The sequence below is a fragment of the Chiloscyllium plagiosum genome, unplaced genomic scaffold (genome assembly GCF_037043375.1).
Source record: "Chiloscyllium plagiosum isolate Xiang-an unplaced genomic scaffold, Cpla_swu_hap1 HiC_scaffold_10, whole genome shotgun sequence".
In the NCBI taxonomy this organism is placed as follows: Eukaryota; Metazoa; Chordata; class Chondrichthyes; order Orectolobiformes; family Hemiscylliidae; genus Chiloscyllium; species Chiloscyllium plagiosum.
In genome coordinates, this window is record NW_028270148.1 from 4,611,140 (window position 1) to 4,635,356 (window position 24,217).

The following is a 24,217-nucleotide window of genomic DNA, read 5'->3' on the forward strand; positions in this document are numbered from 1 at the left end:
GACACCGCAAGATCCCAGCAGCAGCGCTGAGCAAATGGTCTGCTTTGGTGAATGTTGGGGAATAGACACACATCACCCAGGGAGTTCAGCAGAACCTCTCTGCTCTCTGCCAAACTAATGCCCAGGATGTTTTACATCCATCCGAAGCAGCAGAGAGGATCGCGATTTCACTCCATGCCCAAAAGAGGGGCAGCTTTTATAGAGCAGTACTCTCTCAGTACTGCCCTGGAGGGTCAGCCCAAAATCTGTGCTCAAATCTGTGCACTGAGGCTTGAATCAATATCCATCTGAATGAGCAGCAAGAGAGTCCCCAATGAGCCCTGGCTGGTATCCAAGGATGTCAGGATCATGATCCGGGAGGGAAAAGCTGGAATGCTGGCTCATCCCCACTCCTTAATCTCGGGTGCTGAGGTCAATGGAGCCAAGCTCCTCTCTCCCCCCGACTGCAGTCAGCTCAGTTGGAGCAGAGCAGGGATTGAATCTCCCTGACCCAGGGCTTGTTGTGGGTTTCAGCTCCTCACAGGCACCAGACAGCAATCGGTTGGATACTGAGGGAAGGAAGAACATTGGGGATGGTGAAGGAAGGTGGAACTGAGATTGAATCACAGCCACAAGGTACTGGCTCATTCCCCCTTCTTAATCTCAGCCCTCAGAGGGTCCCCCAGCACCTGAACAATCCATTAGGATGAACATAGACCCCAGGGCATTCTCTCTGTGATGGTAATCCCACAAAATGTGAGAGCATTTCCCAGGCACTGGAACATTGTGGACATTTCTGTCCAGGCAACTTGTCCCAAGATTAAAAAGAAGGGAATGATTGATTGCTCTTTGATTATTTTCTGTCAAAGCCTGTTGTGGAACAGAGACTTTCTGTGTGTTACAAGTTATGGTTTGTTATCGTTCTGGTGATACCGAAGTTCCTCCCGGATGTGGCTTCTGTTTCTCAAAATGCAGCAAAAACCAACAGCGGTGTCCCATTTCCTTACCACAACAGGAGGAACTGCTGCTCGCTCACTGCTCCGTGTTCGATCTGAAAGAAAACAGAATGAAACCTCTTCAGAATGGAGCCAAGTCATGATCGAGCTCTTTCAACTGGGAAAGATGGTGAGGGGAAAATGCCAGTGTGACTTTGGGCAGTTTTAGAGGAAGGTAGCTGATGGGAATCCTGGACACTGCTCTCCGTTATAACGTTCATCATGTCAATCACTCAAACTCAGCACAGAGCACCATCGACTAATCACACCCACATTAGATCTTTTAAAGAGTTATTGTGCTCATTCCCACAGCCCTGCTCTTTATCAGTGACCCTTTACATCCCTCTTCCTCAAGTACCTATCCAAACCCTTCTTCACACTCATTGTGGAATCAGCTTCTCACACCTTTTCAGGGAGTGTTCAAGATCGCAGCAATTCTGTCCAGTGATAACATTTCTCCTTATCCCCGCTCTTTTGTGGTGATGAACAGTATGTGAAATATCTCATCATTGTAATTTGGAATTATTAAAAAAGAGATATGCATGAATATGGATTCGTGCTGCTGAGATTCTTTTAAAAGGTCAGAAAGTCATTCTGGAACAGGAATTCAATGCAGCCATTCCAAGAAGACACGTGAATGCCATCTGGGAGTTCGGAGAGCCTCTGCAGTGTTAAATAAATAATAGCTATCCTTTTGGGTTCATGACCGACAGTGTAAATGTTTTGTTTTGAGTTCAGTTCGATAAACACAAAGATTAAGCTGAACACAACCAAGAGTTGAATTCAGAATAAAGATTGAGTTTCTCTCCCAGCTAGAGTTTTAAATGGAGAAGAAACCAGTCACCACAGCAGCAATGTTTTTCCCATTTGTGAACTTCTCCAAACAAGGAGAATTTGGGACAGAAACGGGCGGCACAGTGGTTAGCACTGCTGCCTCACAGCGCCAGAGACCCGGGTTCAATTCCTGCCTCAGGTGACTGACTGTGTGGAGTTTGCACATTCTCCCCCTATCTGCGTGGGTTTCCTCCGGGTGCTCCGGTTTCCTCCCACAGTCCAAAGATGTGCAGGTTAGCTGAATTGGCCATGCTGGGTCTGGGTGGGTTGCGCTTTGACAGGTCGGTGTGGACTTGTTGGACGAAGGGTCTGTTTCCACACTGTAAGCAATCGAATCTAAACCTTCAACTTGTTCAAATTGAAAATGTAGAGACATTAGAACATTGACTGATTCATGCATTTGAATTCAGATTAAAAACTAAGAAATTGTTATGACAGTTCAAGACAAAGAAATGAACAGGAATCAGTATTTGGGAAATTAAAGGGTTGAGACTGGAATATAATTTTGCCACACTGTGGAAATATGCCCTTTGGCCCAACAACTCAACACCAACCCTCTGAAGAACAACCCTCCCAGACCCATTCCCCTACTTAATAAACTACACTATGGGCAATTTAGCATGGCCAATTCATCTAACCTGCACATGTTTGGATTGTGGGAGGAAACCAGAGCACACCCACACAGACACGGGGAGAATGTGCAAACTCTATCGACAGTCATCTGAGGCTGGAATCAAACCCAGGTCGCTGGTGCTGTGAGGCAGCAGTGATAACTGTGCCTCTGTAATAGATAGCGATGAGAATTTGGGTGAAACATTGTTTTAATGAGTGTGTTAAGGTTCTTCGCACTGTAATAAATATATCCACACATATTGTGTTTTTTTTCTTTCTTTGGTGCAATAAACGTAAGTTCCATTGTTAAAGAACATATGCAGCCTCGTGTGAATATTTCCCAGTGAGTTACCATAATGGTAAGTTGTGTTGATCCAACAAATGAGCTGCTCTAACCATGAGCTTATCAATGATATCAGAAATCTAATGATGTTAAATGGAGATTTGGATCAAAGAGTAATTCCTGCCCAATGTTGCAATATTGATGGAATTAGTTTGCTTACCATTTACTGTTGTATACACAATGTTCTGGTCTTCAACAGGGCTCCTAAATAAATGCAACACATTCGATTTATTGCACATCTACCACAGAACAACACTGTCTCCTTCACAGTCTTGGGATGATGGATTTTACACTATTCACCATGGACTTTAAAGACCAGTTTAAAGATGAAAAGGATGATCTCGAAACTTGGTTCTTTTTTTTAAAAGAGCAGAATTTATGTGAACAACTATGGAAAGAATTTGACCAAAACAGAGGGCATGCTGGGAAACTTGGCCAAGTTGTTGTTATTCCTGTTGTGGGCGGCACGGTGGCGCAGTGGTTAGCACTGCTGCCTTGCAGCGCCAGAGACCCGGGTTCAATTCCCGACTCAGGCGACTGACTGTGTGGAGTTTGCACGTTCTCCCCGTGTCTGCGTGGGTTTCCTCCGGGTGCTCCGGTTTCCTCCCACAGTCCAAAGATGTGCAGGTTAGGTGAATTGGCCATACTAAATTGCCCGTAGTGTTAGGTAAGGGGTAAATGTAGGGGTATGGGTGGGTTACGCTTCGGCGGGTCGGTGTGGACTTGTTGGGCCGAAGGGCCTGTTTCCACACTGTAATCTAATCTGACTGTGGAAGGGAGACAGTTCTTCAAGAAACTTGCTGCACTGTCAGCTGGTACAGACCGAGAAATAAGCTCATATTGGAATAGAGCTGGAGCAAGTCATCAGCAAGTGGATTTGTGACTTTGCTCTGGCCTGTGATGTGATCAGAAAACTTCTGGCTCAAGTCTGGCTTTGATTGTTAAGGGGCCTCACTGTGAAGGGGCAGTATCTCTCTCTCTCTGAGACAGATCATCTGGGTTCAAGCCCCAACTGCCCCAGAGAGGAGTCAGAACAGATTGAAAAGTAACAATGAAGCCAATCATTTCCCAGTGACTTCTCTACAATGGAACAGGAACCAGCTAAAAAGTGCGAGTGAGGAAGGATTTACCCTTAAGCTTTCAGAAAAATAGCTGATGTTAGTTTCTGATTTATGTAAGTTTCAAACTCTATTCATGTGTAAACTGTTCATGCTTTAACATCAATTAACCAATCATTTAGAAAAATGTTTAGAAATGGAATTGATTTTTATCTCTCTTATTCCAGAGGTTCAGAAAGAATATTCTAGCAGGGAGGATTGGGCAAAATCAAAACTCTGTCTTGCAGCTCATGTTAGGAGCTGATGACTGGAGATTTTAATCTTTCCATTGGAATGCAACAAACACGGCGTGTGCACTGGACTGCAGCAGTCCAAGAAGGCAACTCACCATCGCCTTCTCCAGGGGAATAAATACTGAGCCCAGCCACTGATGCCTATATTCCACAGGTGAATATGAGAATAACCGTCATATTTGGAGACAGAGTAGAGACTGATATGGGTGCTACATTTCAATTCTGTTTGAGTGTCTTTCTCAGTAACAGGACTCTGTAACCTGAGCTGGAGGGTCATGGATAAACAGGAACTAGACTCAGCTGGATACAGTGATCCACTGGGCTCCCTGTGTACGGACAATACTTTAACTTCCCACTGTATTTACACTCACTGTTAGATTCAAACAATCTTCACAAAGTCAGCGGTTACAATTTTAGCATCAAGAGAATATTCTTTATCTTTTGAATGTTAGTTAAGACCCTCTGGGCATGTGTGTCCTTTGCTCAGGTGAACATTCCATCAGCCTCCAGACACTGACAGAGCTCTCAAGGTCATGAAGCTGTGAAGACTGAGAGGGTGACCTGCACATCTGAAGTACAGTCAGCAGGATTGCTTTATTTAAGAAAATATATCATTTAACAGAGACGATTCAGAAAAGGTTCATAAGGATGATCCCTGGTGTGGAAGGATAGTCTTATGAGCAAAGGCTAAACTGGTTGGGATTCTACTTACTGGAGATGAGAGAATGAGAGGTGATCGCGTTGAAACATATGATTATTATGGGCTTGACAGAGTTAATGCTAAGGAGAGTGTTTCCCTCATGGGAGTGTCTAGAGCCAGAGGACATAGTCTCAGAATAATGGGGCATCAATTTAAGACTGAGATGAGGAGGAATTTCTTATCTGTAAGGGTTGAGAGTCTTTGGAACTCCTTGCTATAGAGAGCTGTGGGGGCAGATTCTTCGAATTTTTGAGATGGAGATCTTGATCAGTTGGGGATTTGTGGGTTATAGAAAGAGGCAGGAGAGTGATTGAGAGGAATGTTGGATCAGCCATGATCCTATTGGGTGGCAGAGCAGGCTTTAGGGTTAAATGGCCTATTCCTGTTCCTATTTCTTCTGGTCAACAACTCACTGGGATGCTGCCAAGTACAATAAATGGAATTACAAAGAAAGACTTCAGAAAGTCTTTATATCATTGGATGAACCAAACTTTAGGACTGTAATCAAAGTATTTAAAATCCTTTAAAAGGGCAATGAATGAGAGAGAAACAGACTATTGAGGGGATGAAGTATGAGGGATCATCAATACAAATTGCAAAAGAAAAGATTGAGTCTAGACGTTCAGGAAATCCCTTCACCAGATGATGGGGAGGCTCTGGGAGTCTCTCCAGATTAATGGTAGGTGGAGGATCAATGTCAACATTCAGGATTCAATTGGAGAGGGGTGTGAGGATAAAGGGGATCGAATGGATAGGGGAACAGGACAGGGAACTGTGATTTGGGCTTTCTCCTGATGTGGAAGTGAATGGCCAGTATGGGCTCAGTGGATAATGATCCAGTACCTAATGGGGATCCTGCAGGTGATGTCTAATGCTTGACCCATTCAAAGCTTTCTGACTGTCACCAGCAGGTACCTGTAGCCTGGCACTGGAGGATGTGTGATACTAGAGATAGAGCAAACTGGCATTGATTGGGCATCTGGATGTAAGGTATGGTCTCGACAGTCACTGACCTACCATTTACAATGGATCTGTGTGCTACAGTGGGAATATCAGCACTCACTAAAAACAACTGCCCCAATGTTGAAAATGATAACAGTGTAGTGACAGAATCAAACCAAAGAAGAAATGGGATTTACCCTTGTGAGGAGTCCTTTACTGATGAACACAGCTTTTGTTTCCAAAGGAAAAATGTGAGCAGGACAATGCAGATCAAGACAGTGAAGCCCAGAATGGTGCCAATGATTAAAATGGAATCTGAAGTCCAGGGAATACCATGAGAAGACTCTTCTGTAAAATATCAGAATGTTACACACACACACAGTCACTTCAGTCTGGCCAATGTCTAAGATTGTCAACATTAATTTTGATTTCCTCACGACAGTAACTCCCCTCCTGACTCCCCAAAGCCTGCCCACTATCGACAAGGCACAAGTCAAGAGTGTGATGGAATACTCCCCACTTGCCTGGATGGGGGCAGTTCCAACAATACTCATGATCTTGTCATTATCCAGGTCAAAGCAACTGACACCATTGGCCACCACAGCTGCAAGCACTCATTCTCACCACCACTGACTCCCTGCTGTGCACTATCTATGAGATACAGTGCAGAAATTCACAAAACATCCTCAGGCACACCTTCCAAACCCACAACCTCCTCCATCTAGAAGGACAAGGGCATCAGATACATGGGAACACCACCCCCTGCAAGTTCCTCTCCAAGTCACACCCCATCCAGCCTTGGGAATACCTGGCCTTGATGACCATTCTGCCCTTCCACTGATGAAGCACAGCAGCCGGGTGCTCCCTCCCCTGGTCACACCAGTGTTCCCTCCCATTGACTTACCAGTTACAATAAGCTGGCTCCCTGCTCCATAGATGTAGCTCCACACACTGCAGCTGTACACAGCAGTATCATTGAGAGTCACATTGACAAGGCTCAGAATGTAACTGTTCCTGCTGACATTCCTGGAAAGCTGAACATGATCGGGGAAACCCTGGGCCTTGGTGAGGGTGCCATTCACAAAGTGGCTTATCACCCACTCCCTGTTGCTGCCAGGTCGCTGGTAGTGCCAGTGGACATCAGTGTCAGTCACACTGGCATTGTTCATGGCACACTCAAACTCGACAGTTTCACCCTCTGCTACCTTGCTGACCACTGGATCCTGAATGAGGACTGGATCAGCCAATGGGTCTGTTCATATTGAAGAGAAAAAAATAATATAACTGGAATTGTAACATTTTATAAAATCTTCTCCTGGTTAAATGATGATTTGCAGAGGATGAACTGAAGCTTCCTGTGTGGATATTGCTCTTTGTAATTTGAGGGGGAATGATTTGAAGCATATCCATCACTGAATGCTTTCCAATTTGCTGCAGTGATTCATTCTGTGAATAAACTATCAAGAGGAGAATTTCACAATGGTCACAGCTGACTGATTGGAAGAGATTGAGCAGCCATTTAAAAAGTTTCATTCTCACTGAAAATGAAAGAAAAAATGTTGGAAGTTTCAAACAGCCTGTAATCGATGCTCCCTGAGCACACCCTCTCTGATTCACTGTTGCTCCATCCGATTCTGTATCCTCACAGTGTGCAAGGCTGTGGGGAGAGAGCAGGACATTGATAGTTGGGAATGATGATCATTTGAAGAGTCAGTGCAGACAGGATGGGCTGAATGCTCTCCTTCTACACTGGAATGTTTCTGTGATTCTCTGACTCTGTCCCTGAGCCAGATAGACTCTGACTGCACTTGCCTGGAATTGAGTCAGCAATGGGCAAAGTGAAGCCCTTCTGTTCGGAACCTCAGACTTTCCCTTCCATTCCTGACCAGGGTTATTATCCCAGGGTTGGGGGAATCCTTGGGGTCAGGTCCCAACCTGTGACATTGGACTCACTGTTAGAAAGGCCTGGGACCCACACCATCCTCACCTGCAGTCAAAGCCTCCTGTCCCTGATCCACGACTAATCTCCAATTCTTGAATCCATTGGGTGGGAGCACCCTCAGGAGAAAGGTTTCCAGGGAACTTTCCCCTTCCCTGATGTGACCCAATGTCTGCAGCTCAGACTCCAGCTCCTCAACTTGGATCCAACTTCCTCGAGCTGCAAACCCTTCCTCCAAATGTGTTCACTCTGGATCCCATTGGGCTCAGAGGGACCTTCATTGAAACCTGTAAGATCCTGAGGGGACTTGACCCGGTGAACGTGTAAAGGATGGTTCCTCTTCAGGGAGAATCTAGAACTAGGGGGCAGAGTTTAAAAATAAAGGATTGCACGTTGAAGATAGAGATGATGATCTTTTTTTTCTCAGAGGGTTGTGAGTGTTTTGAATTCCCTTCATCAAAAGGCAGTGGATGCAGAATCTTTAAATGTTTTTAAGGCAGAGGAAGGGAGATTCTCGATGACCCGGGGGTGGGGGGGGGGGGGGGGGGGGGGGGGTGAAAGGTGAACAGGGATATGTAGGAATATAGATATGAACAGCCAAATGACTCAGTTTGAGGGCAATTAGGGATGAGGAACAAATGCTGGCCTTGTCAGTGATGCCCACATCCCATCAGAAAAATGGAAAACAATTCCCTGATGAACAACATCCTGGGAGTCCACACTAACCTGTCCATTAACTGGAGCAGTGTAACAAATACTGTGGCTACAAGAGCAGGTCGAGGTGAGTAGCTCACACTCTAACACCCACAGCCACCCTACCATCTATCAACAAAGCAGAAATCAGGAGGATGATGGAACAACTTGCCTGGATGGGTGCAGCTCCAACAACACTCAAGAAGCTTCATGCCATCCAGAAGAAAGCAGCCCGCCTGATTGGCCCCACAACTAATACCTTCTACGTTCACTCCCTTTTAAACTGATGTACAGTGGGTACCATCTACAAGACGCCCTTCTGTAACTCACCAAAACTCCTCCAACAGCAGCTTCTGAACCCACAGCCTCTCCATCTGAAAGGACAAAGGCAGCAGGTACATGGGACAGCATCTCTTTCAGGTTCCCCTCCAGAGTACTCACCATCCTGAATTGGAAATACTGTATACAACTTGTGGCTATAAAGGTCAAATTTTTAAAATTATTTTTAAGCTGAAATTAGGGGTGGACTATTACAGGAGTATTGCATTCAAGGGGATGAAATTCATGTTTGCTCTGAGTCAAAAAATAGACAAGCAAGAGCCAGATCTCTTTATAAAATAATAAACAACAAAAGGAAAAATAACTATGGCCATTATTGAATATTTATCTACAAAATAACTGTCCCAACCCTCCAACTCAGCACCATCTTCCTAACCTGCAATCTTCTTTCTGACCTCTCCGCCCCCACCCCCACTCTGGCCTATCACCCTCACCTTAACCTCCTTCCACCTATCGCATTTCCAACGCCCCTCCCCCAAGTCCCTCCTCCCTACCTTTTATCTTAGCCTGCTTTGCACACCTTCCTCATTCCTGAAGAAGGGCTCATGCCCGAAACGTTGATTCTCCTGCTCCTTGGATGTTGCCTGACCTGCTACGCTTTTCCAGCAACACATTTTCAGCACATTCTGTATATACTCAAGCAATAGTTGAATTTTTTGACAACTTTTTAAGGTTAAATTTATGGGGTCGACTATTACAGGAATACCACATTTGAGGATCTGAATTTCATGCCCGTCAAAATTCATACTGTTTTGTTGGCAGAAGCCCAACTGACGTATAAATAAAGAAAAAAAATCACAAGAATTACACTTATTCTGAAAATCTGGATCGGAGTAGGATGGCTGGTGGATTGGACGTTCTGGAACGGAATGGTATAGCCAGCAGACTGGAAAGCTGGAGTGGAGTGGAGTGGAATGGGCAGGCACACTGACTCATCAATGTTGATCTGTTAACTGTGAAGAACTAGGGTTGACTTTTACATGAGATATATGGAAAATTCCAGATTTTTGGACCAAAAATAGGAATCGGCTTTTACATGAGATTGACAAATACTCGAGTATATACAGTGTATCATCATAATTTCTTCAGTGTCACTGGGTCCAGTGACAGAACACCAAGTGGACCACAACAGCTCAGGAAGGCAGCTCACCATCACCTGCTCAAAACATACAAAATCGGGCATGGATTTGGCCATCCAGGCCATTGGGCCTACACCACATTTCAAAATAATCATGGTCGATCATCCAACTCAGTCTCTTGTTCCCACGTTCTCCCCTTACCCTTTGAACCCTTTAGCCCTCAGAACCATATCTAACTCTTCCTTGAAGGCATTCAATGTTTTGGCCTCAGCTGCTTCCTGTGGCAGAGAAGACATTTCTTCTCAAGGGCCATTCACGATGGACAACAAGTACCAGCCCAGCCAGTGATGGCCCCATCTCAAGAATGAATGAAACAAAACCAGACAGAGACAGGAGAATGTTAAATCCAACACTGAGAACAAACGAGATGGAGAAGCAGAAAGAGAGAGAGACAGAGAAAGGGTTTGAGATTGAGGAACCGGTCCAAGAGGAGAAACAGTTAATCTATCTGTGAGTAAAAACCGAGAATTGTTCGATGTTTATGTCGAGCTCTCTGCTTTCTCTTTACCAGAAGAATTTAACACATTCTCCTCTCCAATAAATCCATGTGGAAATGGTTACTGTATCAGATTATTCTCAGGTAAACAAGACTTACCTGTTACATTCAGCTGGGTTCCATTCCCACTGATGTCTCCCCACGCTTTACAATAATAGACCCCAGTGTCATTGGGCTGCGTGTTCGTGATGGTCAGAATGAAGCTGTTATTGGAGGGTTCTCTGGAAGACTGGAATCGCTCAGTGAATCCTGGGCTCCATTGTGTGATGTTCCTCATGTCATGTGTTAAAACCCACTCCATCTTATTCCCTGGTTTCTCACGGTCCCAGTGAACATTGGTGTGTGTCACTGAAGCATTCCTCATGGTGCACTGTAACCGGGCAGTGTGAGCCTCGGTGACACGTTCCAGGCTCGGAGACTGGTGAAGGACTGGGATATTTACATCTTTAATAGAAAACGTGTGAATAAATTAAAACTGATTTGAACGTTCTGAAGGACTTCAATTTAGAGTTAATGAGAAAGGACAGATGGTAAGTTTATCAGAGTGAACCAGTGGGGTTAATTATTCAAAATAAGCATGACATTATAGACCATAAGGCCATAGGATATAGGAGCAGAATTAGGCCATTCAGCCCATCAAGTCTGCTCTGCCATTCAATCATGGCTGATATGTTTCAATCCCATTCTCCTGCCCTCTCCCCATAACCCTTGATCCATTTGCTCATAAGAGCCTGTCTATCTCTGTCTTAAATATACTCAATGACTTGGTCTCTACTACAGCTCTCTGCAGCAATGAGTTCCACAGATTTACCACCTTTTGTCTGAAGAAATTCCTCTTCATCTCAGCTGTAATTGACTGTAATTCACTGTAAGGCTGTGCCCCAGATCCTACTCTCTCCAACAAACATCTTCTCCACGTCATTCTATCCAGGCCTCTGAGTATTCTGTGATGAGACAAACTGTGTTTGCTGCTCACAATGTGGGGTCCTCTTCATTTAGGAAATGAAACACAGACTGGGTGACCCATTCTCAGAACACCTCCATACTGTCCGCAATAAAGGCCCTAAGTTCCCAGGTGCTTGCCACTCCAACACACCACCATGTTCCTTGGCCTACATCTCTGTCTCAGTCATGTTGCAGTGTTCTCGTGAAGCTCAGAGCAAGCTGGAACAACAGCACCTCATTTTCCACTTGGTTACCCTGCAGCCTTCTGGAATCAATATCGAGTGCAACAATTTTAGAGTCTGAGCACTTTCCCCTTGCTTTCCCCCTCCCCCACACACCACGCCTTATCATTACTCAGGCAGCTAACACACACTACCCATTGTCAGACACTAACTGCTCCCTTCAGCAGCTGCTCATTCCCCCAGACTGACTATTACCCACTGCTTTGTCTTGCCAACAGTTTTTCTCTCACACTGGGCTCTACCCCATTTTCTGTATAAAAACCATAATTTTCCTTGTTGCTATTAGTTCTGTACAAGTGTCACTGGACCGCAATATTAATTCTGATTTCTCTGCATAGAGAATCTGCTGCCATATTTGTTGAGATTTTCCAGCTATTTCAGTTTTTATTTTCAGAAATGAAATCTGAAACAGTCTCTGAGTGTTATTGTTTGAAAGACAAAATATTAATGAGGAACTAATGTCTATCCCAAATACCAGGCGATGAGCAATGGACAGTGGTCCATCAGGTGGTCACTCCATCTGAGGACCAGAATGAAATTTTACAAACTAGCTCATCAAATTCCAGTGGCAGGTCATTTACTGATGAGGAACACAGTCGGGGAATTTCTATTGGTCAGGGTTATGTAAAGATGTTACATTTTACCAAGCAAGCTGGCCCATGTCAGGACTGGGTGAACCCCCAACCCTCAATTAAAGCTTCACCTTTAATCCCGATGACAACTTTTGAAGAAACGTTCAGCAGGGTCTTACTAGATTGTGCAGGAGCCCAACCTAAATCCAGTAATGACAACCAATGGGTCATTGCAGTGGTTCAAGAAGACAGTTCAGCACCACCTTCTCAAGGGCAATGCAGGATGGGCAATAAATGCTGGCCCAGCCAGTGACACCCACATCTCACAAAACAATTAAATAAATTACTGCACCTGAGCTGACCTTCCTCCCCACAATGAATCCATCCCCGAGATCACTCTCCATCACCTCCTCAATCTTCTTGGTCACAAACTGATCTCCAATTCATTCATTGGGCAAGAGGTAATTGCTGGAGGAGATTATCATGTAAACTCTACTTACCAGTGATATTGAGCTGGCTTCCTGTCCCATAGATGTTTTCTAATACTGAGCAGTAATATACCCCAGTGTCACTGGGCTGCACGTTTGTGATAGTCAGAGTGAAGCTGTTACTGGAGGAGTCTCTGAAAGGCTGGAATCGCTGCATGAATCCTGGGGTCCATTGTATGGAGCCATTTCCTGGATGTGTTAAAACCCGCTCCATAATTTGCTTTGGGGACAGTCGGTACCAGTGAACATTGGTGTGTGTCACTGCGGAGTTCCTCATGGTGCACTGTAACCGGGCAGTGTGACCCTCAGTGACACGTTCCAGGCTGGGAGACTGAAGAAGGACTGGACCAGTGATGCCTTTAAAGAAAAAGATAACAATATGTTTATTCCCGCAAGAGCAGATTCTCTGTACTGCCATATTGAAAAGATCTGAAAAGGTGATAGGAGTTTTGAGTTAAACAGACAGAACACATTGTTATGGTAAACGATTGAGATGTATCTGTGACTGATTCAGATGACAAAAAAATTCATCAACATAAACAGAAATAATTAAATAAATAGTGTATTTAATAATATTTCTCAACTCTCGTCATGCCAATTTTATCTGCAGCTGGTTCAAAACTCCGGTTCACTTCCATCTGGAAGGACAAGAGATACATGGGAACACTATCCCTTGCAAGGTCCCTTTCAAACATACATCATCCTATCTTGGGAATATATCATTGTTTCTTTGTAGTGACTGTAATGAAGTTAGCAAGGTGAACGTCATAGAACATGAGTTCCCTGACTGGGGCTGTTAACCTGGTCCAATCAGGGAGCCCTGGCTGACAGATAACAGGAGTGTAACACAATGGAGTTGTTCAGGGAGAGGTGGGAGTCGCAGGGAGTGGAGTGCATTATTTCCCCCTCCAGCTCTATTTTGATTTAATCCCTGCCCTCCCCTTCACTGTTTGATCACACAGCATTGCCCTTTGTGGAAGGCACTGCTTGTCACTGGCCACTCGGGTGCTTTCCTATCTTCCTGGTGGTGGAAATTGAATAAAGATTCGTACACCTTGTGTCTCTCACTGTGTCTCACACCTGCACACACAAAAAAAAACAGGAGTGTCTGATCACAAAGCATTGCAAAAAAAAACCAGGAGGGTCAGGGGTTCTATTCACTCTGAGAGCTGCCTCTGAGGGAGCTGGACCTGTGCGTGTGTGTGTTCAAGAAATCTCCTCCTTGACTATGTCTGAGAAGAAGGGGACTGTCTTTGGACCAAAAAAAAGAAAAAAAAACAAGAATGTTTGGGGATATGCTTGCTATGATCCAGGCCAGACACACCTCAAAACATTTCAAGAAAGTGACTCAGACCCTAAATTTACTCGTTGTTTTGAGCAGGTATAACATGGATATTGCAGAAGGGATGCAGTTGATCAAACCACGTACTTTTAAACAAAATAAAATTTATTTACAAGATTCTGAGTGAAACACAAACAAAAGAGAACAGAATACAGAATAACTTAATGAATCTGAAAACCCAGCAGATCGTCCCAACTTAATGATGCTGTTCCAAATATTTGCAGCAATCCCAATAACACCTCTTGGCACAAAAGGTAAAATCAAAAACAGTGTCTTACAGGAGAGAAGTCAGAAAGAGGATCAGCATAGACCTGCTTCTTTAGGTCCAGCTGGTTTTACAATTGCTTGACTGCTTTCAGTGAATAGCCAGACTGCCAAAACCAAACCAAACCAGAGAGAAGCTGCCTATCACACCTCCCCCCCTTAAAAGAAATTAACCATCAGTATCCAAAGAGGGCTTCATTTTAAAAATCCTTAGTTCTGAACTTTTAGCACTCCATAACACACACATAATATATTACATTAACAATATTCATGCAAACGTGTTCTACTACATTCTGTTTCAGTCTGTTTACTCCTGTCAGCGAATGCCTCTGTTTCTCATTCAAATCTCGACAATGTATAAAGTTAAAAATCACACAACACCAGGTTATAGTCCAACAGGTTTAATTGGAAGCACACTAATTCGAAGCGTCGCTCCAAAAGCTAGTGTGCTTCCAATTAAACCTGTTGGACTATAACCTGGTGTTGTGTGATTTTTAACTTTGTACACCCCAGTCCAACACCGGCATCTCTGAATCACGACAATGTATCGGCAGTCACAATTTCTCGACCTGCCACATGCACAATTTTCAAACTGAATGGCTGTAACAACAAGCTCCATCTAAACAATCTGGAATTTTTGTCCTTAAATTTCTCCACAAAATTCAATGGGTTATGTTCAGTGTAAATGATTGTCTCCGATAACATGACTGGTAACATGAACATTGAAATGTTGTAAAGCCAACACCAAGCTCAAAGTCTCTTTCTCAACTGTCAAATATTTCTGCTGATGAATGTTCAATTTCCTAGAGAAATACCCAATAGGTCTTTCTATCTTCTCGTCATCTTCCTGCAAAAGCACAACACTGACACCCACATCACTTGCACCGATAGCCACCTTGAATGGCTTTGTGTAATTAGGTGTGGCAAATACTGGGGCAGTGGTTAGCACAGCTTTCAGGCTGTCAAATGCCTTCTGATAGTCTGCTGTCCACTGAAACTTCTTGTCTTTCTTTAGCAATTCAGTGGGTGGAGCAGCCACACTGCTAAACTTTTGTACGCATTTTCGATAAAATCTACTCAATCCCATGAATCGTAGTACTGCTCTTTTTGTCGATAGTGTGGGAAACTCTCCAATTCCCATTGTTTTTGCATTCCGTGGGGCTATTGTCCATGTCCAATAACATGGCCCAGAAGATGATTTGGGCTTTGACAAGTTCACTCACAGCCATGTTTCACACCAAGCCTGCCTACTGAAGTCGATCGATCAAGTTGGATAAATGTTGCAAATGTTCCTTCCAGTGTGACTAAAAATCATCAGGTCATCAATGACACAATTGGGTATTGCGGCAATGAACTTATTGGTTAGTCTCTGAAATGTGGCTGGCACATTTTTCATACCAAGTGGTATGACTTTAAATAGGTACAGTCCATTTGATGTTACTGAAGCCAAAATTGCCTTTGCTCCTTCTGACAAAGATATCTGCCAGTATCCTCTGAGTGAGTCAGACTTAGAAATATAGGTTGCTTTTCCCACCTTCTCAACATGGTCTTCCAAACATGAATTCAGATATGCATCAGTCTTTGTAAATGCATTGACCTTGCAATTGCCCACATATATCCATTGGGTACCATCTGGTTTTGACACATTACCATGGGTGAGCTCCAATCATTGTAACTCACTTCGATTATGTCATCTTGGAGCATGCGTTCAATCTCCTTTTCAACCTGTGTCAACTTTAGAGAGTCATGCTGACAAGGATGTTGCTTAATTGGAACAGTATCTCCTATATCTACATCATGCATAATTAGGTTCATACTTCCCAGCTTATTTCCACATATCTCCCCATGTGATAGTCATATCTCTTTCAGGTAATTTTGATTTTTCTCTGGAATGTAATTCAATAATTTATCCCAATTTTTGACAACTTCCTCACTGTCCAATTTAATTTGAGGAATGTCCAGTTAAGAAGCCACTGAACTTGGTTTTTCACTCTGTGTTGTAACCAGTAACACATTCTCCTCTTGCTTTCCTTCCCTGTCAAAATACCTTTTGAGCATATTTGCATGACGCACTCTGTGAGATTACTTTCAGTTTGGAGTCCTTATCAAATAGACCAGCTCATTCAAATTCCCTTTGACTTAACAAGGTCGATTAAACCTTATCTCCAACAGCAAATTTGTGATTTTTTTATTTCTTATCTGTTTCCTGTTTCGTTGTATTCTGTGATACGTTTAAATGCTGTCCAGCCAATTCCCTAACTCTATTTAATCATTCCCAAAAATTTGACACATAGTCCAAATGTCTGGTCTCTGAATTATGACTTACCAATTTCTCCTTAATCAATTTTAATGGTCCTCTCACTTCATGTCCAAAAACTAATTCAAATGGGACTGAATTTGGTCGATTTATTTGATGCATCTCTGATTGCAAAAAGTACAAAAGGAATTCCTTTCTCCCAATCACCTGCCTTGACTATAAGTCCTCAACGTGGTCTTTGTTGTCTGATGCCACCTTTCGAGCACTCCCTGTGACTCAGGATGGGACGCAGTCGATTTGAATTGTTTTAGTCTTACACTGTCCATAACTTCCTTGAATAAGTTTGATGTGAAGTTTGATCGTTGATCTGATTGCATCTCTGTGCATAATCCTTTTTTAATGAAAAATTTGAGTAACTCCTCTACTATCCTTTTTGCTGTGATACTGCAAAATAGAATGGCCTCTGGAACTTTTTGTTATGGTAAATCTTATGCCATCAATTAAGACTTTTGTTAAAGGTTCCTCAAATGCAGGTATAGGTATTAAAGGGTCTTACTTTTGCCTGTGGTTTTCCAACTACCTGACATATACGATAGGTCTGACAAAGTTTAACTGCAACCTTGTGCAATCCAGGCCAGTAAAAATGTTTTTATATTTTAGCTTGTGTTTTTTTCACTCATAAATAACCCCCTAGTGGGAGCTCATGTGCCGCTCACAGCACTACCATTCTATAACCAACTGACAATGCAACTTAGAGTCAGAGTCATAGAGATGTACAGCATGGAAACAGACCCTTCGGTCCAACCTGTCCACGCCGACCAGATATCCTAACCCAACCTAGTCCCACCTGCCAGCACCTGGCCCATATCCCTCCAAACCCTTCCTATTCATATACCCATCCAAATGCCTCTTAAATGTTGCAATTGTACCAGCCTCCACCACTTCCTCTGGCAGCTCATTCCATACAACTACCACGTTCTGCGTGAAAAAGTCTCTTTTATATCTTTTCCCTCTCACCCTAAACCTATGCCCTCTAGTTCTGGACTCCCTCACCCCAGGGAAAAGACTTTGTCTATTTATCTTATCCATGCCCCTCATAATTTTGTAAACTTCTATAAGGTCACCCCTCAGCCTCCGATGCTCCAGGGAAACAGCCCCAGCCTGTTCAGCCTCTCCCTATAGTTCAAATCCCCCAACCCTGGCAACATCCTTGTAAATCTTTTCTGAACCCTTTCAAGTTTCACAACAACATCCTTCCGATAGGTCATGACCTCCCAACTCCTGTACTCAATACTCTGACCAATAAAGGAAAGCATACCAAACGACTTCTTCACTATCCTATCGACCTGCGACTCCACTTTCAAGGAGATATGAACTTGCACTCCAAGGTCTCTTTGTTCAGCAACACTCCCTAGGACCTTACCATTAAGTGTATAAGTCCTGCTAAGATTTGCTTTTCCAAAATGCAGCACCTCGCATTTATCTGAATTAAACTCTATCTGCCACTTCTCAGCCCATTGACACATCTGATCAAGATCCTGTTGTAATCTGAGGTAACCCGCTTCGCTGTCCACTACACCTCCAATTTTGGTGTCACCTGCAAACTTACTAACTGTATCTCTTATGCTAGCATCCAAATCATTTATGTAAATGACAAAAAGTAGAGGACCCAGCACTGGTCCTTGTGACACTCAACTGGTCACAGGCCTCCAGTCTGAAAAACAACCTTCCACCACCACCCTCTGTCTTCTACCTTTGAGCCAGTTCTGTACCCAAATGGCTATTTCTCCCTGTATTCCATGAGATCTAACCTTGCTAAGCAGTCTCCCATGGGGAACCTTGTCAAATGCCTTACTGAAGTCCACATAGATCACATCTACTGCTCTGCCCTCATCAATCTTCTTTGTTACTTCTTCAAAAAACTCAATCAAGTTTGTGAGACATGATTTCCCATGCACAAAGCCATGTTGACTATCCCTAATCAGTCCTTGCCTTTCCAAATACATGTACATCCTGTCCCTCAGGATTCCCTCCAACAACTTGCCCACCACCGAGATCAGGCTCACTGCTCTATAGTTCCCTGGCTTGTCCTTACCACCCTTCTTAAACAGCGGCACCACGTTAGCAAACCTCCAGTTTTCTGGCACCTCACCTGTGACTATCGATGATACAAATATCTCAGCAAGAGGCCCAGCAATCACTTCTTTAGCTTCCCACCAAGTTCTCGGGTACACCTGATCAGGTCCTGGGATTTATCCACCTTTAACCGTTTCAAGACATCCAGCATTTCCTCCTCTCTAATCTTGACATTTTGCAAGATGTCACCATCTTTTTCCCTACAGTCTATATCTTCCATATCCTTTTCCACAGTAAATACTGATGCAGAAAATTGTCTTGTACGCACTTAAGAAATTCCTCTCCTTCTAAACCTTTAAACTATGGCAGTCCCAGTCAATGTTTGGAAAGTTAAAATCCCCTACCAAAATTTCCCTATTATTCTTCTAGATAGCTGAGATCTCCTTACGAGCTTGTTTCTCAATTTCCCTCTGACTATTGGGGGGGTCTATAATACAATCCCAATAAGGTGATCATCCCTTTCTTATTTCTCAGTTTCACCCAAATAACTTTCCTGGATGTATTTTCGGGAATATCCTCCCTCAGCACAGCTGTAATGCTATCCCTTATCAAAAATGCCACTCCACCCCCTCCTCTCTTGCCTCCCTTTCTATCCTTCCTGTAGCATTTGTGTCCTGAAACATTAAGCTGCTAGTCCTGCCCACCCCTGAGCTATGTTTCTGTAATTGCTATGATATCGCATGCCCTGAGTTCATCTGCCTTCCCTGTTAGGCTCCTTGCATTGAAATAAATGCAGTTTAATTTATTAGTCCTACCTTGTCCCTGCCTGCCCTGACTGTTTGACTCACTTCTGTACCAGTCTTAGATTGATCTCTTTCCTCGCTATCTCCCTGGGTCCCACCTCCCCCACCTTACTAGTTTAAATCCTCCCAAGCAGTTCTAGCAAATTTCCCTGCCAGTATATTAGTCCCCTTCCAATTTAGGTGCAATCCGTCCTTCTTGTACAGGTCACTTCTACCCCAAAAGAAATTCCAATGATCCAAAAATGTGAAACCTTCCCCCATACACCAGCTCTCCAGCCATGCACTCATCTGCTCTATCCTCCTATTCCTGCCCTCACTAGCTCATAGTAATCCAGATATTACTACCCTTGAGGACCTCCTTTTTAAATTTCTGCCTAACTCTCTGTAATCTCCCTTCAGAATCTCAACCTTTTCCCTTCCTATATCGTTGGTTCCAATGTGGACAATGACATCTTGCTGGCTCCTCTCTCCTGTGAGAACATTCTGCACCCTCTCTGAGACATCCTTGATCCTGGCACCAGGGAAACAACACACCATTCTGCTTTTTCTCTGCTGGCCACAGAAACGTCTGTCTGTACCTCGGACTATAGAATCTCCTCACACAATTGATCTCTTGGAAGCCGACGTACCTCTCATTGGATTAAAGCCAGTCTCAATACCAGACACTTAGCTGTTTGTGCTACGTTCCCCTGAGAATCCATCACCCCCTACATTTTCCAAAACAGCATACCTGTTTGAAATTGGTATATCCACAAAAGACTCCTGCCCTAGGTGCTTACCTCTCTTACCCTTCCTGGAGTTAACCCATCTATATGACTGTATCTGAGACTTTCCCCCCTTCCTATAACTGCCATCCATCACATGTTGCTGTTGCAAATTCCTCATCGCTTCTATTTGTCTCTCCAACCGATCCACTCGATCTGATAAGATTTGCATCCAATAATATTTATGGTAGATACAATCCACAGTAACCCTGAAACTCTCTTTAAACTCCCACATCTGACAAGAAGTACATATCACTGCAAAGGCCATTTTTGCTTCTTCACAATCTACAGACCCAGAAAATAACACCGTCTTATTACTCTACAAACACTGCACCAGGTTAAATGAATAGCTATGGCTTATATTTTAAGTTTATTCAAGAGGCTTATCTCCAAAAACATATAATCAAGAAAGAACCCACTGTACTCACTAATACAGCCTTTTTCTTGGACAGAATTAAAACAACAATTAACTTATCTGATTCTGTGCTGTGAACTTCGCCCAAACTGGTTCCTCCAAGATTAGTTGTGAAATTCACTGTTTGTTAATTTTCCTAAATGTACTCCGATGTCCAGCGACACATGAGTTCAAAAACAGCAAAGGCAGTAACTATGCGGGTTCTCTCTCTCTCTCTCCTGCACTGATCTCACCATGTGCTTCCTTTGTCTGCTCTTCTCCCTTTTAAAACTGCTGTTGTTTTGACCTTTTTTCTTCCAAAGTTCCAAACAATGCAACAGCATATAAAACAGTAATTGCTGCACCTGGAATTCGAGGAAATCACCTCCAACACCTAAAATACCTCAAAAAAACGAGCAGCTCTTACAGCCAGAAATTCTTCCCGTCCTCCATCTTGGATTACCCAGAATCTTGATGAACTTCTGCCCATTTCTCATCTGTCTGAATACGTGATGGTCTCCATTTCCTCAGTAAGACATCATTTTAAGATAATAATGTTCAGGGATAGATTCAGATTATTTTTCTATGTACGCCTTTTGATACAATTGCTCTAAATTTACTGCTGTAACTCAGTTAATTTATCTGAGTTAAGACGTCTGCATTACGACCTATCTGCTCCCTGTTTGTGTCAATCATCTGAATAAACATGGTCTCTGCTAATCCCACTTCAACTTTCTTACCTGAACTCTTTGTTCTCTCTGTTTCAACTGGTGACTTTGTGACCTCAATTCCTCGCAGTCAAGAAAAATTCCAGGATATGTGTCCTGCAGTCGTTCAGTTGCCTAAGTTTCCACTGGCTGTCCAATCACCATAGGTAGCATTCCCACCTGTGAACCAGCTGTATCATTAGCAAGGACAAATTGTATTCCTAGAGCTGAGAGTTTGTCCAGTCTTCCTGCCATGACTTCTCCATTCTTCACTGGACACTTGAAGCTCACTTTACATAATTGTGCACTTCTTGTCTCCCATTGAATTCCCGGTACTTGCACCTTTTCTGGCAATAGTCCTTCAGAAGGACATATCTCCTCGTCTTTCAGCATCATATATCGAGAGGATCCTGTAATGTATCCTCTTTACCTGGCCGAGGCAGGTAAACTTTACCTTCACAGGTATATGGTTTAAGAAGATCTGGGCACTTCCTCCTTAACCAATCTCCGACCAGCTCGTACATTCTGATGCAGCTTTCTAGCCTCCACTGTGCTTTCTGTTATCACCCCAACAAAAGTCACTGACTTATCCTGTTTTCCTATATCTGGTTTCCCAGTGTTTTTCCTAACCTACCAACACTAATTTCACGTGACTTTATTGTAGTGAAAACACTGAAGCTCTTTAATTTCTCTGTCCCCTTCAATGATTTCCTTTTTAACCAGGGGCAAGTTATCCTTATGATCATTACTGAGATGTACCAAACTTAGCTTTATGAACCAGCTCATAATCACCAGCCATTTCAGCTGCTAATCTTGCCGTTTTAACTCTGCTCTTCCACATGAGTTCTCACTACTTCTAGAAGTGAATTTTTAGACTCCTCCAAAAGAATTGTCTCTCTAAGAGAGTCATAGTTTTGCTCTGTTTTTAATGCCCTTATCCAATATCAAAATTACTTTGTTTGCAGGCTCCCACCTTATATTCCTGAAACATTGCCTGTCTGCTTCTGGCATAAGCTCATCTGCACCTAAGGTGGCTTTCTTCACCTCCTCTTATGCCCCAGATAGCTCCTCTGATAGTGATGTGAATACATCACTGGCCCTTCCTACAAATTTTGTTTGGATCAACAAAGGAGAAAGTGAGGACTGCAGATGCTGGAGACCAGAGTTGAAAAATGTAGTGCTGGAAAACACAGCAAGCCAGGCAGCATCCGAGGAGCAGGAGAATCGACATTTCGAGAATTCCTGAAGAAGGGCTTATGCCCGAAACGTGGATTTTCCTGCTCCTCGGATGCTGCCTGGCCGGCTGTGTTTTCCAGCTCTAGATTTTTCAACTTTGGATCAACAAAACCCACTTCGACACTGGCCACCGTATTTGTTTAGCCACTTTTTCAAATGAGATGAAAAAAGCTTCCACATTGTTCTCATCAAATTCGGCAATGCTTGAATATATTTAAACAATTTCTCAACAGGGGTTTGCTCATCCTCACCCTCTTCCTCATTCAGCTTACCTTCACTCTTCAGCCTCATCCTTTTAAGCTGACTTCCCCGTCTTGTTGCCAATTTCTGAAATTCAAGCTCCCTCTTTTTCTTCCTTTCCTCTCTCTACTTTTCTATCTCTTCTCACTCACTTTCTCTCACTCTTTCTTGCTCTTCTCTCCCTCTCTCTCTTCTCCTTTTCTCTCGCTTCCCTTTTTTTGTTCTTTAAAACAATTTGTTCTTTTACTTGTTGCTCTGTTGAAACGATTCGTTCTTTTTAGCTTTCCTCTGCTTTTAATTGGAATTCAAACTATTATATTTTAATTGAATTCTCTAAAGATTCCGGTGGCATTTCCGGCAAATGTAAATACTGAGTTATTGCTGTAATTATCTCTCCTTTCCTCACGGAAGGAGGCAGCCAAAAGAGAAACCAAAAGAGAAAATGCGGGGAAAATCTCAGCAGGTCTGGCAGCATCTGTAAGGAGAGAAAAGAGCTGACATTTCGAGTCTAACTGATCCTTTGTTAGACTCGAAATGTCAGCTCTTTTCTCTCCTTACGGATGCTGCCAAACCTGCTGAGATTTTCCAAGGATCAACATTGACCTGCTTCTTTGGGGTCCAGCAACTTTTTCAACTCTACTGTGTGAAAACCAAACCAAACCAGACGGAAGCTGAGCTGGGAGGACTGGCCACTCCCCTCTCATTGTACAAATGTTTGTTTTTTAAAATATAAAAGTCTTTTGCCTGAGGCAGTATCAGTGAGCTGTAATCAAACTAGCCCTAAAACCCATCCAAACCCAGACTTTTCAGAGTCTGTGTTATTATGACGTTGCTGAAAAAAATAATCCAAGGACAACAAAACCTTGCTGAAGGTTCAGCATCATCACACGCTCACGCTGAGAACTGGCTCTGAGGGAGATGGATCAGTGTCAAGGACTCTGCACATGTAAATAAAGAGTGACTTCTTGATGAGGTACCGGCCTCTGTGGAGTTACTTCATCTCTCATGGTCACTGGGTCAAAATCCTGAAATTCCCCCTGTAAGGGCATTGTGGATCTACCTACAGCACATGGACTGCAGCAATTCAATTCACCACTAGTAATAACAACATTAATAATAATAATAAAGGTGAAAATAGTGATGACAATGGTGATGATGTTGATGGTATCAGCAGAATCTTTAGAAATGTCTCCTATGACTCAGCAGAGAATCAACATGGCTTCATGAAGGATAAATAATGCCGGACAACTTTACTGGAATGCTTTGATGAGGTGAGAAGCAGGATAGATAAAGGGGATCCAGTCGATAACACAGTTTAATTTACAAAATGCTTGATGGAATCCCACATAGTGTGGAAACAGGCCCTTTGGCCCAATAACTCCACAGAGACCCTCCGAAGAGTAACCCACCCAGAGCCATTCCTGTATCCTATTTTCACCCCTGACTAATGCACCTAACCTGAACACTATGGATAAGTCAGCATGGCCAATTCACCAAATCTGCACATCTTTGTTCTGTAGGAGGA

At 43.3% G+C, this 24,217-nt stretch overlaps 1 protein-coding gene across 4 annotated transcripts in view; it reads right to left on the reverse strand.

The window, feature by feature from the left end:
- The window catches only part of LOC122552552 (immunoglobulin superfamily member 3-like), a 60,655-nt gene that overhangs the window by 2,613 nt on the left and 33,825 nt on the right, over nucleotides 1–24,217 (reverse strand). For 2 of the 4 annotated variants that reach the window (XM_087991037.1, XM_087991035.1), the window contains 6 exons: nucleotides 12,622–12,966; nucleotides 10,462–10,806; nucleotides 6,661–7,008; nucleotides 5,954–6,104; nucleotides 2,924–2,967; nucleotides 987–1,030 (listed from right to left, as the gene is read on the reverse strand). In XM_087991037.1, coding sequence (XP_087847163.1) covers nucleotides 987–1,030; nucleotides 2,924–2,967; nucleotides 5,954–6,104; nucleotides 6,661–7,008; nucleotides 10,462–10,806; nucleotides 12,622–12,966 — 1,277 coding nt within the window. The remainder of the gene's footprint in view (nucleotides 1–986; nucleotides 1,031–2,923; nucleotides 2,968–5,953; nucleotides 6,105–6,660; nucleotides 7,009–10,461; nucleotides 10,807–12,621; nucleotides 12,967–24,217) is intronic. The other 2 variants (XM_087991038.1, XM_087991036.1) reach the window with 2 other exon arrangements.